The following is a 17417-nucleotide window of genomic DNA, read 5'->3' as shown; positions in this document are numbered from 1 at the left end:
CACTTAAAATTGCAAGTTTGTTTGGATTGTAATTTTTTTGTACGTTTTTCGTGAACACATTTTTAATCAGCTTTTTATCTCACATATATTAAATCGCTACAGTAATTATTTTATAAAAAATCTAGAAAAATGCAATCCAAACAAAGCTTGTTTTATTTTTCTTTTTTTTTTCTCTAGCCATCTAATTTATGCTTGATATATATATATATATATTAATTGTAGAACAAAACTTGAATAAATATGATTTTTAAAGATTCAACGATTTAAATTGTATCACACCATTTTAATAGAATGTGAACCATTGAATTTCTGAAAATCGGATCTACCAAGTGTGGATTTTAATTGTATTAATAAAAATATTAATCTAAATATTTGATGTGCAAGGTTCGATTCCCCTCGTACCAATTACTAAGAAGAAAAGGATGCAAGGTTCGAATCTAATTTTTTTGTGCAAAACAACTCAGCAATTCTTGGATCCCTTTAATGGAAAAGAAAAAAAAAGAAAAATAAAAAACCAACCAATTCTTGAAGGCCCAGTGGCCGCCCTGGGGCAGTAAGTGATAATTAAAGAAGGATGCAAGGTCAAAATAGTCAATTCATTGAACATAGCCACCTAGGGTTTTCCTCGAGCACTCCTTTCCGCTGTAAATATAACCCCCATGGTTCCCATCTCATTCTTCATCCCCATCTCTCTCTCTCTCTCGCTCTCTCTCTCTCTCCTTTTTTTTTTTCATGTTAATTTCTTTCAATTTTTTTTTTCTAAGATTTAGGTTTCAGATGAATCCGGAGGGCTGTGATGAGATATTGAGAAAGTCATGCACCACTCTGATAATCTCAGGTGTTGATAAATTTCTCTTACCCACATAATTTTCTGAGCTCTTTTCATCCAGGGAAAAAAAAAATAAAAATCACACTTTTTTCTTTGTCATTTTATTTCTTGGGAAAGAAAACCTCCAAATTCTGTTTCTTTTTTTTTTTCTCCAAACAAAATAGGAGCCAAGTGATGTCCAAACCATGATGCGGACCGTACAACAGCTAATTGCTTTTGGGGATAAATTTTTTGGTTTCTGATGGTTCCGTGTTAATGTTTTCCCTTGATTTAATTGATTGATTTAAATCAATTATCTGTTTCCTAAATTTTCTGGGTTTTTAATCGGTTTTATTTTTTTATGCCCTTTTCAATCACAATGCAAAATGAGAGGAGCTGATGTGATATATTATCATATTATATGTGGTAAGATGTTAGTATTACTGGAGAAAATGGAAAGGGAGCTAGAGAGTGATGGGAAGCACGTGGAGATGGTGGTTTGGCAAGATTTGAATGAAAACATTATTATTATGATATTAATTTATGGTTAAAAGATATGAGTTTCAGAGGAGTGATTTTGCCAGACCTCCCATCCCATATGTTTCCCATTTCTCCTCCCTCTCCTTAATCATCCACTATCAATCAATCAAGGAGACTGTTGATCTTTTAGCGTTAGCTGGAAAAATTGTGGTGGTAGCGACTTGCCTTCCCAGCTAGACGGCCGATTGTGGCACTTAGTTTCAAAATACTGCCTTTTTTGGTTTTATATGAGTATCCTTTCAGCTGCCCCGCTGGTATAGTTTGGTTCCCTTTTTTCTTTTTTGTGCCCTCTCTTAAATCTATACTAACAAGTTTAAGCGTGCTGCTGCTATGAAGGTTTCCTATTTGTACTATGTTTTTGAACGATTTTTTTCTTTTTTGACTGCATCTTTTGTTTAGAATGAATATGATTTTAATATACCTTTTTAATTTCGTGCTTAAGCTGGATTAGGTTTGTTTGAATTTCAGAGGTGATTTTGTCTTGTGGAGTTCTGTTTTTGTTTTTTTTGGGGGGGGGAGGGCGAGGGAATAGCTCAGGAACACAGTTTTACTGTTTAGGGAAAAATGTTTTTTTGTTGGTATTTAGTTCCATCAACGTATAAAAACCTCCGTTGGTTTTAAGGGGTTATGAACTGGGAAAGCTTTGTACTTTGTCATGATATTTTGTATCATCTACTCTCCTTCCCAGGAATTTGAAGATTCTTTGGTTCACTTTTTGAACGATTTTTTTTTTTTTGACTGCATCTTTTGTTTAGAATGCATATGATTTTAATATACCTTTTTGATTTCGTGCTTAAGCTGGATTAGGTTTGTTTGAATTTCAGAGGTGATTTTGTCTTGTTGAGTTCTGTTTTTGTTTTTTTTTGGGGGGGGGGAGGGGGAGGGAATAGCTCAGGAACACAGTTTTACTGTTTAGGGAAAAATGTTTTTTTTGTTGGTATTTAGTTCCATCAACGTATAAAAACCTCCATTGGTTTTAAGGGGTTATGAACTGGGAAAGCTTTGTACTTTGTCATGATATTTTGTATCATCTACTCTCCTTCCCAGGAATTTGAAGATTCTTCGGTTCACACGGAGTTCTCCGGATTAATATAAAGTTTTTGCATGGTAATTTTTTTTCTTTTTTAATGGAGTTCATTGTTATTCAATCTTTTTTCTTGTTTGTAACTTCGTTTCTCATTTGGGAAGGAAGTTTATACAGGGAAAAGGAGCAGAAAGTTAAAATCTTGATAGGACAAAGGACGAATCTTGCCTTTGATTTTGGACTGAGGAAGGTGAGACCAAGGTTCAGTCTACCTCACAGGAAAGTGTCTGTTGTTTAAGACACTTTCTGGAGCTTTTCTATTTTTTCCTATGATTTTGCAATGAACTTACTGTTTATTTGCTGTGTTAGTGGTATTTTTTTTCTTCCACTCTACGTTTGTAGTGTGCAAAGAGAGGCCAGCCTCTCAAGGAACAAATTAATTACTCCAGTTCACTTTGATGTTTTCCTGAGTGGTTTTGCATTGATTACGTTTACTATTTTTTGAGAATATGGAAAAATGTGTTCACTGGTAATTTTCTTTCATAATTGTGTGCGAACAGGCAGAAAACGATCATGAATGATGAGCTTAGTCAGCTACCTAATGAATTTCTTGTTTAGTCAAAGCGCCCTCAATTTTGACGCCTCTAAAGTGTTAAAGATATGATAAGGATAGGCAACACTAAAAAGCACGATACTTTTCATGAAAGAAAAGGCATAACTATGTTGACTGGGTTAAAAAGGTGCTGCAATTGCACAAATCCTTGTCATTGGATGGGTTTAGGTTGCTTTTGATTTGGACATATCTTCTCTAAACGAGATTGACAAATGGCTTCAGTATGCATTTGCAAGTAGAGCAAAAAACTAGGATTGAACTTGTCAAAAGATAGCAAACTTCCTGCTGGAGTCTTAAAACTTAAAAGCCTGTACTTTTGCCTGTGGACCCTGTGGCCTTAGCAGTGAGAAATCTCGACCTGAATGTTATGTCATTCATCCTTGTTCACTGATTGAGTTCAAGTCCCTGAGAATGTTGAGTTTGAAAAGTGTGATAGTGACTGGGGGAAGCTTTGGAGTACTTCCTGCGCAATGCCCATTTCTTGAGCGCCTAGTGGTGCATCCCTCTTTAGATTTGGTACACACTGAAGTTTGTGGTCCATCTCTTGCATTGCAACATGTGGAGATATGCTACTGTTTCAATTTAAAATCAATCACTGTCTGCAATACAAATCTAATCTCACATAAAGTTGCTGGAGCACATTGTCTAGTGCTTCAGAATTGCCCCATGCTTGTGGAAGTATGGGTTTCTGGGCTGTCATGTAACTTAGTCAGGGATGTGATTTCCTGGCTTTCCTGCTGCCTATCAAATCTGGAATTTCTTATTTTATATGCCTCAGATCTTGCTGGCTCAAAGGTTAGTCTCAACTTACTAAGTGGAATTTTGGCAAGAGTTCCTGTTCCAAGTACTGTTATATTTAGCAATAGGATGTTCCATATGTGCTTGATTTTACCTACCTTGTCATTGTTTGATCATCCTGGGAAAAAGGAAGGCTTCATGATCTTCCTCAACTTACTCATTTAAAGCAGTTTATCTTTGTTGCTCCTGCATCAAAATATGACAGTTCGATTGGATTTACTTCTTTGATCCAGGCTTCACCCAACTTAAAGAAGTTTGTTTTGAAGGTAGGATATTTCATACTACTAATGTAGCTGAGTTAATCCTCTTCTCTGTTATATCTGCTTTTGCTTCATGCCATGGCATTATAAACTGAGTCTTAAAATATTCTTATAAAATGTTTTGAATGCACTCTAGGCCCCAGTTCATTCTCAGAAACAAGAAATCAGTTACAATGTTAATCCTTGGTCTTCAAAACATGACAGCTTCAGTTTAATGCCATGGGATTTATGTTTGGCATTGCTGTAGCTAATTCTTCTCGTAAGGTTGATATGACGTTTTTGTCTATAGCAGTAGTGTATATAGAGGTGTTATGTTTCTGAGTTGTTAGTGATATGGCTAGGAAAGATAAGAGAGTCTGAGAAAGCTGTAAAGCTTTCCACTCCAACATCTTCGAGGCTAATTGATTAGAATATTGGTGTATAAAAGAAAAGTCAGACACTTGCGGGTCTGACAGGGGCGTCATATAAATCTATGGGTGCCGGGCCCGTGTCTGCCCGGCACCTGACACCAAAAAAATTTTTTTTTTTTTATAGTTGACACATGGGTGCTGGGCTGTGTCAGCCCGGCACCTGACAAAGTCTGCAAAAGCTGGCTGCCGGGCACTCTCTGCCCGGCAGCCAGTCAAATTGTTAAAAAAAAAAAATTCGGCAGGCTGAAAAAAAAAGCTGTCTGCCAGTGAAATTGTTTAGAAAAAAAAAAAATGCGAAACAAGGTACTAAACTATAGAGCCTTCTTTTTGTTGGGGAAGAAAGAGGAGGGGTTACAGGGGCACTGTTGGATATACGTAGAGGCGGTAGAGAGTTGGGAATGAAAGCTAAATTGCGGAGGAAAGGAAGCTCCTATTAAGTGAAAAGAAGCTCAGCAATTTGTTAAGTGAAAAGAAGGCAGCTCCTGTGAAGCAAAAAAGCTGAACCAAAAGAAAAATTTACGTACGATAACTGTTAGCCATTTAGTCCGGGTAATTTAAATATTTGAAATAATACCTATGCTAATAAAATAAATATATAAAATTAATGTAATTAGCATAGCTTAATTTCGAAACTAATGATATTAGTTTAATGCAATTCATTTTTTGTTAAGATAGTTGATAATTAGTTTACGTTATGTAGTATACAATTATTTAATTAGTTTAGTGGATTAATTAGTTTAATTAATTGAATGAATTAATTTTAAGAGGTCTGATTAAATGAATTTAGATGTATTTGGCGAGGTTAATTAATTGAATGGATTAATTGAACGAATTTGTGCAATTGAGTTTTGATTAAGATAGCCATTTAGTCGGGGCAATTTAAGTATTTGAAATAATATCCATGCTAATAAAATAAATACATAAAATTAATGTAATTCGCATAGCTTAATTTCGAAACTAGTGATATTAGTTTAATGCGATTCACTTTATTTGTTAAGATAGTTGATAATTAGTTTACGTTTTTTAGTATACAATTATTTTAATTATTTTAGTGGATTAATTAGTTTAATTAATTGAATGAATTAATTTAAAAAGATTTGATTAAATGTATTTAATTAAGGTGCTGGGTTGATCCAGTCCGGCACCTGACATCCTTTTTTTTTTTAAAAAAAGGCACCTGATATCTTTTTTTAAAAAAAGGAACATATCTGTTGTTTTTAAACCTGTCTGATTTTTTTTTTTACACCTATATTCTAATCAATTAGCCACAGAAGAATGCATTTCTGAAAAATTCACGAGAGCTACTTTGTCTGAATTGCATTGAAGCCTGCCGATTTTTTTTTTTTTACAGCTTTTGCAGTTTTTGTCAGGTGCCGGGCTGTGTACGGCACCTATGTGTCTTTTATAAAAAAAAAAAATTTTTTTGTGTCAGGTGCTGGTTTGTGTCAGTCCGCCACCCATAGATATATACAGAACCCCTGTCAGACCCGCAAGTGTCTGAATATTTTTTTTTTCACCTATATTCTAATCAATTAGCCCATCTTCGAGTGGTCGAGTTGCTTGGATATCATGGTCGCAGATGTGAACTTGAACTTGTCGAGTACTTCCTTAGAAAATGCAGTTGCCCTGGAGATAATTGTAATTGATCCTCGTGACAAGGAGGAGACCGGTCACCCTAAAATGACCAAGGAAATTAAGGAGCATGTTGCCCGAATTTATGCAAAGGCAAAAGCTCGAGGGATGCTATAGCTCCAAGCAGCAATATGTGGCTTCTCTCTTTAGGTTATGTGCAACTAGTACGGCTAGTTACTTAGAATATTTAAAAAAAAAAAAAAATTGGACACTTAAGGGCTCTGACAGGGTTATGGTATCAAACTATTGTCAGTATTACACCTGACACAAATTTTTTTTTATACAGCCTGGCAGCCAGTCAAAAGTTTTCTTTGACTGTCAGCTCAGCACTTGGAAAAAAAAAAGCTTGGTCTAATTACATAAGTCGACAAAAAAAAAAGGTTGGAGGAATCGGTTAATTACTCAGAATATGGATCAAAAAAAGATTAATCGCACATGTATGGCTCTGACAGGGTTTTGGTACGAATCTATGGGTGTCGGGCTGACACAATTCGGCACCCAAAATGCAATTGAAAAATTCTGACACCCGCTGCCGGGCTGAAGAGTTGTCCGCTATCGGGCTGACAAGGTCCGGTAGCCGACAACCTCTGCACAGAGAGAGTCCGGTAGTCAGTCCAATTTCTTTAAAAAAAATTCCAAAGCAGTCGACAGGGTTTATGGATAAAAAAAAATAGCTAGCAGCTAATAAAAAAAGTTGAATTGGCAGAGAACTAGACAAAAAAAACGCTGAACAAAAAAATAAAGAGGGGAACAGGGTAGAGAGCTCGACCAAAAAAAGATATGCTCTACCAGAGTTTAGCATCCCGTGAATTGACAGATTCGTCCTTTTTTTTTATTAAGCAACTTTGTAATCTAGCCGCTCAAACGGACGGCTAGATTTTGATTGAGGCTCTATATCAGCACTGAGAAACTTCCTCATTTTCTTTGCACCTCTCACTTTCTCTCACTCAGAGTTTACATTTCTCATTCAGGAGACGGGCATTCAAATCACCGAGGGGCCACTCAGTTGTCGCACACCCCGACTAGTCATCAATTCACGACATCTGTGCCTTTGCCGATGACAGATATCCATGCTTTGTCATCTGGATAGAATATACCAGCCTTTACCCCTCAGGTGGTATCGCCCCCGCACTCACAGCATATTGGTCTAGATGCCACGCCTTTGACTAATTGAATGCTGGGGCGATGTCACCTGAGGGATAAAGACTGGTATATTCTGTTCAGGTGACAAAGCATGGATATCTGTCATCGGCAAAGGCACAGATGTCGTGAATTGATGACTAGTCGGGGTGTGCGGCAACTGAGTGACCCCTCGGTGATTTGAATGCCCGTCTCCTGAATGAGAAATGTAAACTCTGAGTGGGAGAAAGTGAGAGGTGCAGAGAAAATGAGGAAGTTCCTCAGTGCTTACTTATATAGAGGCTCAATCAAAATCTAATCGTTTGGTTGAACGATTAGATTACAAAGTTGCTTAATAAAAAAAAAAAAAGAACGAATCTGTCAATTCACGGGATGCTAAACTCTGGTGGAACATAGCTTTTTTTTGTCGAGTTCTCTGCCCGGTTCTCCCCTTTTTTTTTTTGTTCAGCATTTTTTTTGTCGAGTTCTCTGCCAATTCAACTTTTTTTGTTAGCTGCCAGCCATTTTTTTTTTTTTTGTCCATAAGCCCTGCCGATTGCTTTGGAATTTTTTTTTTAAAGAAATTGGACTGGCTGTCAGGCTCTCTTTGTGCAGAGGTTGTCGGCTACTGGGCCTTGTCAGCCCGGTAGCCAACAACTTTAAAAAAAAAAAAAATTTCCGTTGTCGGGCTGTGTCAGTTTGGCAGCGGATGTCAGAATTTTTCAATCGCATTTTGGGTGTCGGACTGTGTCAGCCCGGCACTCATAGATTTGTATCAAAATCCTGTCAGAGTCATACATGTGCGATTAATCTTTTTTTGATCCATATTCTGAGTAATTAGCCAGAGGAATCTAACTAAAGCGAATTTGTTTTAGCATCCCGTGGCTTAGCTCCATAAGTCGACTGAAAAAAAAAGTCGATCAAAAAAAAAGGCTGGTGGAATGTGATTAAAGTGAATTTGCTTCAGCATTCCGTGAGCAAATGTTTTTCACGGGTTGTCTTGACCTTGTTGGTCTTGAGACTCTTGACCTTGTTGATGAGAAAGCTCATTCAAATGCGTGTAAACCCGAGAACGTAAAGGTTATCTTTGGTTCGCAGTTAAAGGTTCATATTCCTCCCCTGTCTCCTGCTGCTGTTATTTCCCCTATTGATTCACCAAAATCTCCTGTTGATTTTGGTATCAAGACTAGGAATTTTGTAGTGGGAAAGTTGGAGTCAAGAGGTGTTATTGTTAATGTACACTAAGAATTCCTAAACCCTAGATTCCGGCGGCCTTTTTTTTTAACTTTTAGCACTGACACAACTGGCTGTCGGCCAGTGATCTTTTTTTTTTTAAAAAAAAAGTTTGTGTCAGGTGTCGGGTTGACAATAGTTTGATATCACAACCCTGTCAGAATCGTAAGTGTTCGATTTTTCTTTTTTTTTTTTCACAATATTCTAAGTAATTAGCCAACTAGTACAAGTTATTTTCTGGTGCTAAGCTGCTGATATATATATATATATATATATATATTTATTTATTTACCGGGTAGACTGAATTTTTTTTGGTTATCCGTAGATATATTTTGTTGGCATAATTTGTTCTTGTAATGTTCATATTCCCAGAGCATAATCAATGTGAATAAAAAGTATTCTTTCTATGGCCGCATTATGAGGCAAAGTTGTAGCACCTAGCTGTGTTTCTAGGCACTTTGGATCCTCAGTTTCGCTATGGAACTCTATTATGAAGCCTCACTTTTCAACACGGCACGTGAGGTTATTTAGATCATTTCTTATGACATGATTATTACACATGTTAGGATTTGAAAAGTGAGCTTTGATATGGGAGCTCTATGGTGGGCCTAAGAATCCGAGAGAGTTAAACATCGTCGAAGCTTACTTATAACTACTAGTTAAGTACCATACAGTTGATCCTCCTGATTTGGCTCATGGATCCGGAAGAAATTTCGATGGTCTGCAAGAAACCTGGGCTCTTCGATTTGTCCGGATGGCTCAGATTTCCTTCGGACCCTAATGACAAAAAATCTAAGCCGTCAACTGTTGTCATTGGTTGCACTTGCAACGCTAAACAGCCTAGTGCAACCATGAACAACCCAGATTCGATCACTTTGGAAAGAACCCCACAATGTTGGGACTGCTGATGGTGCCAACAAGAAAGGTTAAGGTTACTGCTCACTCTAAGGATTTTGTTTGAGTTTAACTTGGTGTTCAATACATTTTCTTGCTATTCATATAAATCCCCATGGTAGTGATCAAAATTAAAAAGCCAAGGAAACTAATTCAAATGCAGCAATTCTGTATTATTATATGAATTAATCTTTTCTACACAACAATGAGTTTGTTTGGATAGAGAGAATTTAGAAAAAAAAAATTTTGCCTCATAAATCTCAATCACCTTTTTATCTCACAAACATCACATCACAAAAAATATTACAATAAATATCTCAAATAAATCATCCAAATAAACTCTTATCCAAACAAATTCAATGTCTACGGGTGTGTTTGGATTGTAAATTATTTGAAATATTTTTACTATACTATTTTTTGTGATGTGATGTATATAAGATAAAAAAGTAATTAGAAAGATAAAAAAAGTATATTGAAAATTGTAATGGTGATGTAAGCAAATATATTTGGATAAATAATCTCCTGTCCAAACACACTCGTACATTATCACGGTTGGATATATGACACGTATGTAAAATTTGAATTTTTTTTTTTTTTACATAACAAAATTTGAGTTTCAAATTCGAATTTGGATTATGTGTCATACATCTAATGGTGTGTATATACTGTGAGTGTATAAAAGATTAATCCTATTATATATTACAAATATAGCACTTCCTATAAGTGGCACATATAGCTTCAAAAGCAATATCAGATAAATGCTTGAAAAATCTATGAAGAGAAAAATGCCATTTTAAGTGGCATTTTTTTTTTAATAAGTGGGAGGAATTGAATATAAAATTTCTCACTTATACTCTTTCCCTTGAACCATCTAATCCGTTCCTCTCCCATTTAACCATCTAATCCGTCCCTCTCCTATTTTAAGTGGCACTTGAGAACTTGAACATTTAGATATGTCTCTATCTGTACCAAAAAAAAAAGGTAATAGTTCTTCTTTAGAAACTTTCACTTAAAATTCATGGTTTGTTAACTTATTTATTTGGTCCTCAACATGTTGAAGTTTTATTAGGTAACTCAACTTGAAAAATTTGGAAGTGTCTTTTAGTAGTTCTAAATCTTATTTAATTGGTTGCTACATCCAATTGAGAAATTTTTCATTTTTTCCTCCATTAACTATGACTTTGTTTAATTTTAGTTTGATCCCTTCCAAGTTTAAAAAGAGGCCAAATAACTTTCAACAGCGCAAAGAAACACACATATACAGAATCTAAGGTAATTTTACCAGTTTATTCAAAAGGCAATTGCTGACTTCTGGGTAAATTCACGGACCTTAAATCCTACACACACACACCTCTCATAACTGATGTGGGAACAAGGAGTTGGGGGAAAGGGAACGCAAGAAGCTTAAGAGTCTTGACGAAGAACCCATACTCACATTGATACTCCTCTCCTGTTTTTTTTCTTTTCTTTCAACAGCGCAAAGAAACACACGCATACAGAATCTAAGGTAATTACACCAGTTTACCCAAAAGGCAATTGCTGACTTCTGGGTAAACTCAATTGCTAAAAGAGGCCAAATAACTCAATTGCTAAAAGTTGAGTGATGATTAAAGTAATTAATTACATTATTTAACACAAAAGATTTTTTTTTTCTAAGCATCATTTTGATAATTCTGTGATACCTTTCTGATGTCAAAGCTTTTCGTCACTTGCACTCGGCCGTACTAGGCTGAGAACAGCAGTTCAGACTGGTGGTGACAACGACTCGGCTTCCCAGCTCGACGGCCGCTGCCTGCTGTCAGTTTCAAACTTCTTCTCTTTGTTTTATTTGTATGATGTTTCAGCTGCCTCACTCCCATGTGTGATTCTTTTCTGTAACGCAAGTAAGTTTTAGTTTGCCCATTTTTCTTTGAATGATCAATTTTCTTGCTTTTCAAGACATGGCGTTCTTTGATTTTCAGTTCCTTTTCTTGTTTGTGAGTTGGGTTTCTTGTTTAGGATGGAAATTTAATAAGCAGAAAGAGGGCAAAGTAGCAGAAAGCTTTTAATCTTGATGGATAAAATGGCGAGCATTGCCTCTGATTCTGGACTCATGGGAAAGGTAAGACCAGGGCTCATCCTACCTAAGATAAACTCTCTTGCATTTTTACTCAAGACAAACGATTTTGCTCTGAATTTCACTGTATCTATTCGCTGTGGTTATCGGCTGGAACTATCGAGCTCGAGATGCCATTCGAGCTCAATATCAAGCTCGAGCACTCGAGCTCGATGAATCATTCCCTTATTAATTCGACCCTTTCCTGCATAATTACTAATATTCTGAAGAATGTGGACTTTGAATATGAATTCCAGCACCAATAATTTGTACTAAACATTAAACTAAGTTGCACTAAACATTCTAATTAAAGTACATTAATACCGATCGAACAAGTAGAATTGCAATGCAACAAAATGTGAAACAAGATGTGCAGCCAATTAAAGAGAAAAATCCAAGCAAATGGACAGGATTTAGAAGCATGTAGTTGCTTCTTTGAACTTTGAAGGACAATTACATCTAGAATTCAAGTTTCCAGCAGCTTAGCTTCACTACATCCAGCAGAAACTCAACAAAATATGAAAAATTAAACTTTTGTGGAGATACAGATCATACGGTAAAGTGTCAAAATTCTACTCTGGTCTGTTATCCACATCTCATTTGTGCTCATACTTGTACCAAGGCACTGTTCTTGATATTCATTTCCTTGTGATATTTTGTGTTTTTGTTTCCTTAAGCTGCCCATGAATCCTGTTATGAGCCCTGTGGCTGAAAACTTATCTTGCATTGCCTGATTGGCTTTTCTCTTTATGCAATTTTGTTTTGATAACTTAGGCAGTGCATTTATGTATGAAAGTACAAAACGTCAGTTGCATTTAGTTGCCGAATTGGATTAGAGTATGGATTCAAGTACAGCACGTTAATAACCAACTTGTTACTATTTCTTTATAAGCAAATTGGCTTAGAATGCAGAACCAGAAACCAACATGATTTGCGTAGCATGTCTGCAGAAATTAGTAATCTGCTCATCATGTTTCTTCTTTATGTCAAGAGTACGTTAATGCACTTATAGTAAGTGAGCAACTTGTCTTAATCATAGAACCATGACCCAACAAGCACATAAACACGACAACATCTAATTATACAAGCTTGTTTACCATTGCAACTGAGATATATAAGCAAATTTTGAAGTCAGTGCACATTCACATCAACGAACAAACAGAAGGCATGTTTAGAGCCAATTCTAACAAACTTACCAACTCTCGCTGCTGTCGCACCAACTAGCAAATCACTTGTTGAAGGAATCGAGCTACCCTCCATTTCTTCAAAGTCCTAGTGAGCTCAGATGATATGCAAATTAAGTCTATTCAATTGCAGCCCCCAATTTTTTTTTGGTTAGGGTTTGGGGTAACAATTAATACTGAATTTAGAAAATTTAACCTAATAATACGCATATTTACTACACAAATACACAATAAATGCCTCAATTTGTCAAATGCAGCTGCTGAAATTGGTGGGTTTTGATTTGATTTCAAACCCTAGCTCGAAGGTCAGCTGCTGCAACCTACTCGATTCTGAGCTTGCAGCCTCCAATCCAGGAGAAGGAAGAAGAAGATTAGCTGAAGTTGAAGCTCGAAGTGTTGGGGATATTGTTGTTTTTGTGATTTGTGAGAGTTGAGACATGAGAGAGGATGAACTAAAGAGTGAAGAAGAACGAAGAAGAATGAGCTTCCGTTTTTTGGTTTTCATCATTTCATCATATTTCTCCAGCGGAAATTACTTATTCACCCTTCATTAATATTGTAACATAACTGGTTAAGATCATAAATATTATAACTAACAAACCTAAAAGAGTAAATTAATAATTAAAATATATATTAAATAAATGCCTACCGAGCTCGAGCTATGCGTCGAGCTTTCAATCTTCCCTAGTAACTACTCGACCTTAACTCGTTAGCTCAAGCAAGTAGCCCGGACTCGACTTGAACTCGACTTTGACCAAGCTCAAGCTGAGTAGCTGACCAGGCTACTCGCGAGCTCACGTCAAGCTACTCGATTTCGCTGCATACCTATTACTGTCCCTTCAGGATCAGATTCATTACTTGAGTTCTGTTGTTTTCCTGATTGATTTTACATTGATTACAGTAGCTATTTGCGGAGATACACGGAAAGATGTGTTTACTGGTAACTTTCTTTCTTAATAGTGTGCCAAGAGACAGAAAACCCTCAAGAGTAAGAATTGTCAGCTACCAGATGAAATTCTTGTTCATATCCTATCTTTTGTAACACTTAAAGAAGCTGCTAGAACAAGTGTACTTTCAAAGCGTTGGATGGATGTGTGGATGTATGTTGCTCGCCTCAATTTTGATAGTTCCGAAGTATTAAAGAAGATGATGATAAGAACATGCAACTTCGAAAAGCATGACAGTTTTCGCAAAAGGGAAAGGCACAGATATGTTGAATGGGTAAAGAAGGTGCTGCAGTCACATAAATGCTTGGCATTGGATGAATTTAGGATTGCTTTTGATTTGGACATATCTTGTCAAAATGAGATCGACAAGTGGCTTCAGTATGCATTTGCAAGGAGGGTGCAAAGACTAGAACTGAACTTGTCACATGACAGATGCCTACTCCTCTCTCGAAAGCTTATCCTTTTTCTTATCAACCCCTTGACCTGAGCAGTGGGAAAGCTTCACAGAAATCTCAACCTGGTTATGGTGATATTCATCCTTGTTCTCTGACTGACTTCAAGTCCCTGCAAACATTGAGCTTGAAAAGTCTGAAAGTGACTGGGGATGTTCTTGAATGCTTCATACGCAATTGCCCATTCCTTGAGCGCCTAGTGTTGCGTCAGTGTTCAAGTTTGGTAAATTTTGAAGTTTGTGGTCCGTCTCTTGCATTGAAATTTCTGGAGATATGCCAGTGTTTCACATTAAAATCAATCACTATCCGGGGTACAAATCTAGTCTCTCTTAAAATTACTGAAGTAGATAGTGTGGTTCTTCAGAATGTCCCCATGCTTGTGGAAGTATCGCTCTCTGGGTGGTTTCGTAACTCAATCAGGAATGTTATTTCTGGGATTTCCTGCTGCTTGGCGAAACTAGAGTTTCTTAGTTTATATGCCTCAAAGCTTGCTATTTCAGAGGTTAACTCAACTTATTAATAGGAATTTTGGATAGAATTTCTTTTGAGTATTATCTATAATTACTTCTCAGGTGTTCCTGACTTGCTTGATTTTTACTTCTTGTTTGATAGTCCCAGGAAGAAGGAATCCTTGATTATCTTCCTCAACCAACTAATTTGAAGCAGTTCGTCTTAGTTGCTTGTGCATCAAAAGATGACAGTTTGATTGGATTTACTTCTTTTATAAGGGCTTCACCCAACTTGGAGAAGTTTGTACTGAAGGTAGGATATTATTTTCGTAATATTTACACAAAATTTTGGTGTTGTCCTTCGTTCTCTTGTCCTGACTCGAGTTACTCCTCTTGTCTGTCATTTGTGCATTTGCTTTATGCCATGCCATTGAGCATCATAAGCCATGCCTCAAATTTTTTGTACTTTTAAGTGTGGTTTATCTGCCTAACCAACTATTGGAAGCAAGAGATCTATGTCATTACTGATCCTTGGTCTTCAAAGTATGTGACAGCTTTCCTGTGTACCATACAGTTGTTTTGTTTACTGCTTCTGTTGTTGCTGCTGCTAATCCTTTTATATAATGTATATAGAACTTTTATGCGTGTAGAGGTGCATAGTTTGTTCACTACGCCCCCCCCCAACGTAATTGACTGTTGTCAACTCATTGTGTTTGCAGTTGCAATGGCGAGGCAATGATATTGTTCGTGAAGATAGAGAGTCTAAGAAAGCTCTTAGCTTTCTGCTCCAGCATCTTAGAGTGGTTGAGTCGCTTGGATATTATGGTCGCAGAAGTGAACTTGAACTCGTTGAGTATTTCCTAGAAAATGCAGTTGTCCTTGAGAAAATTATCGTTGATCCTCGTGATCAGACGATGGTTGGTCGTCCTAAAAAACTTGAGGAAATTAAGAAGGAAAAGTTGCTAAAGTTTATGCCAAGAAACAGCTCAAGGAATTCATACCTCCACATATTGAACTTATGATCAAGTAGCTCCAGGCAGCAATGCGTGGCTCCGCTCATTAGGTTTATGCATGACCAGTAGGTTTTGTTGATTTTGAGCATCTGTAAGACGTTTCTTGTTGGTTTAATATACTTTTAATTTTCCTTACTCTGCTTGACTTCCCAGAGTCCAATCAACATCAGTACCATTGAAATTTCTGTAGCCTCATTATCGGGCAAGTTCCAGCAACTAGATATGTTTTTAAGAGAGTTAGCTTCAACAAACTGAATGAGGTACTAATTAAGAGTTCAATTGTGCAGTACAATGAAATGTAGCATCGACATGATTTGCTTCCTGATGTTTCTTCAGTTTATGAATTTACTTGCTTGGAAAATTAACTTGCTTTTCTCTTCTGTGTCAAAACGGAAGCATTTCCATTTCACTTTCCAAAAGTTCAACGTTTTAACAATGTGCCGGGCAAATATCCAGATTCCTTCTAAGCTGCCTGTGATATCCAGTAGGATGGTAAGCTTCCACTCAACACCATAGTCAAGATACAATGCATATTTGAAACTACAGTACTTAGTACCTTCCCAACCTATTTAATCAACAAAAGAAATGAAGTACGTAGACAAACATGTCTTCGCAGATGGAAGCATGGATTGCATGATGGTAACCCTTTTTCAGATTGCACTCCAACATTGATCCATCCTTCAGCTATGGCTTTGATCAGAGCAAGCTTTTGATGAATAGCCACAGTCATTCCATAGAGTAGCTAAGGAATGTCTCTTATACAGCAGCCAATACTAGTTTTCCAAAATCCACCATGCCAGGGAGCGCATGAGAACAAATATTTGTTCCTGCTATTTGATTTTCCAGCAATGGCTCTGTGGTATCAACTGTAATCGAGAACTTCACCTAAAACTTGCTGGAAATTGATCTATCCTACAAATCTGGCCTAGTTTCTTTGGGTTCTTCAGTTGTTAGTCTATGTACTGATGACTCAAATGCAGCAATTCTGAAGTTATAGCATACCACAAAAATAGTACTTTTCATAAATGGCACACATACTTTTACACAATGCCTAAAAATTCTATGAAAAGGAAAAGTTTCTTCTAAGTGGCACTTTAAAGTCTCAAAATTTTATAGTAAGCAGAACTTATATAAAATTAAAGTATTTAAAAAATTATTTATTTCTACATAACACGCTTATTGAGTGTGCCTTTAGTACTAGTGTCTATAATTTCATGTTGCTTTGATCTTAGCATTCAAATTTATAACTATCAATTTATTTATTGAATTTAATTCCTTGTCATGTCTAAATTCCTACTTGTACTTAGTGCGACGCTTGTCCATAATTGGTAATTAAATTTAACCTAATCCTTATAAACTAGTAAATTTGAATATAATGTAATTGATTCAAATGGCTCAGAATTGCTCATTCTTGTAATGAAATACTTTTTTCTTTTTGTCCAATGTCACCCTCTGGATTTTTTTGAACAAAGGAAGTACAATACTTTCTTGTAATATACTAGGTGGGATTTGAACCCCAACTTAGTGTATGAGAAAATGTTCAAATCATTATACCAAAATCCAATGATTTGTAATAAAATATGACAGGATGTGTAGTCTGACTACTATTATAACACCCCAATTACATAGGCAATCCTATGCTGATATGCCAAAAGGCACTGGCCTTTTGTTTTCAACAATAAAATAGCAATCACAGATATATTTCCCCAATCGGAATATGCTTTTTTTTTTTTTGGTCTTTGTTAATTTGGACATATTGAAAGGGATAGAAGGCACACGAACAAGGAAGTTCCTTTTTTGGGTACAAAAGTTTACTGCATTAAGTACAAAATTAGATGAACTATCAAATCGTGGTAAAAGACCATAGTATACCATACCCGACTCTTAATTAAATCCGAAGCAAATCTCGAAAGGGATTTCTGATTTGGTTAGATTTCGAAAAGCTG

At 36.4% G+C, this 17417-nt stretch overlaps 1 protein-coding gene and 1 non-coding gene across 19 annotated transcripts; both read left to right on the top strand.

Annotated features, from left to right (window-relative positions):
• Positions 1-670: 670 nt before the first annotated feature.
• On the top strand, positions 671-15768 carry LOC113713444 (putative F-box/FBD/LRR-repeat protein At5g22670). 18 transcript variants are annotated; one of them, XM_072069439.1, is made up of 7 exons: positions 671-838; positions 2396-2455; positions 2550-2622; positions 11060-11432; positions 13571-14511; positions 14622-14771; positions 15178-15768. In XM_072069439.1, the coding sequence occupies exons 5-7, from the start codon at positions 13990-13992 to the stop codon at positions 15478-15480; spliced, it is 975 nt and encodes a 324-aa protein (XP_071925540.1). In that variant the 5' UTR covers positions 671-838; positions 2396-2455; positions 2550-2622; positions 11060-11432; positions 13571-13989; the 3' UTR covers positions 15481-15768. The 18 variants fall into 18 exon arrangements, 14 of the variants coding, with proteins under 14 accessions (XP_071925540.1, XP_071925541.1, XP_071925542.1 ...); XM_072069440.1 differs by having other exon boundaries at positions 2541-2622; XM_072069441.1 differs by having other exon boundaries at positions 2537-2622.
• Positions 789-879, top strand: LOC113715246 (small nucleolar RNA Z221/R21b). Its single transcript, XR_003453886.1, has one exon. It is a non-coding gene; the product is annotated as a small nucleolar RNA Z221/R21b (small nucleolar RNA).
• Positions 15769-17417: the final 1649 nt, after the last annotated feature.

This window comes from Coffea arabica, chromosome 10c (genome assembly GCF_036785885.1).
Source record: "Coffea arabica cultivar ET-39 chromosome 10c, Coffea Arabica ET-39 HiFi, whole genome shotgun sequence".
Lineage (NCBI taxonomy): Eukaryota > Viridiplantae > Streptophyta > Magnoliopsida > Gentianales > Rubiaceae > Coffea > Coffea arabica.
Note: the sequence above shows the minus strand (reverse complement) of the source record. Positions and strands in the feature narration are given on the sequence as shown.

Coding starts and splice junctions, on each gene's coding strand:
- LOC113713444 (XM_072069443.1), top strand. CDS start 13,990: ATGCCTACTCCTCTCTCGAAAGCTTATCCTTTTTCTTATCAACCCCTT. Junction 14,512..14,621: donor CAAAGCTTGCTATTTCAGAG/GTTAACTCAACT, acceptor CTTGTTTGATAG/TCCCAGGAAGAAGGAATCCT. Junction 14,772..15,177: donor TGGAGAAGTTTGTACTGAAG/GTAGGATATTAT, acceptor TTGTGTTTGCAG/TTGCAATGGCGAGGCAATGA.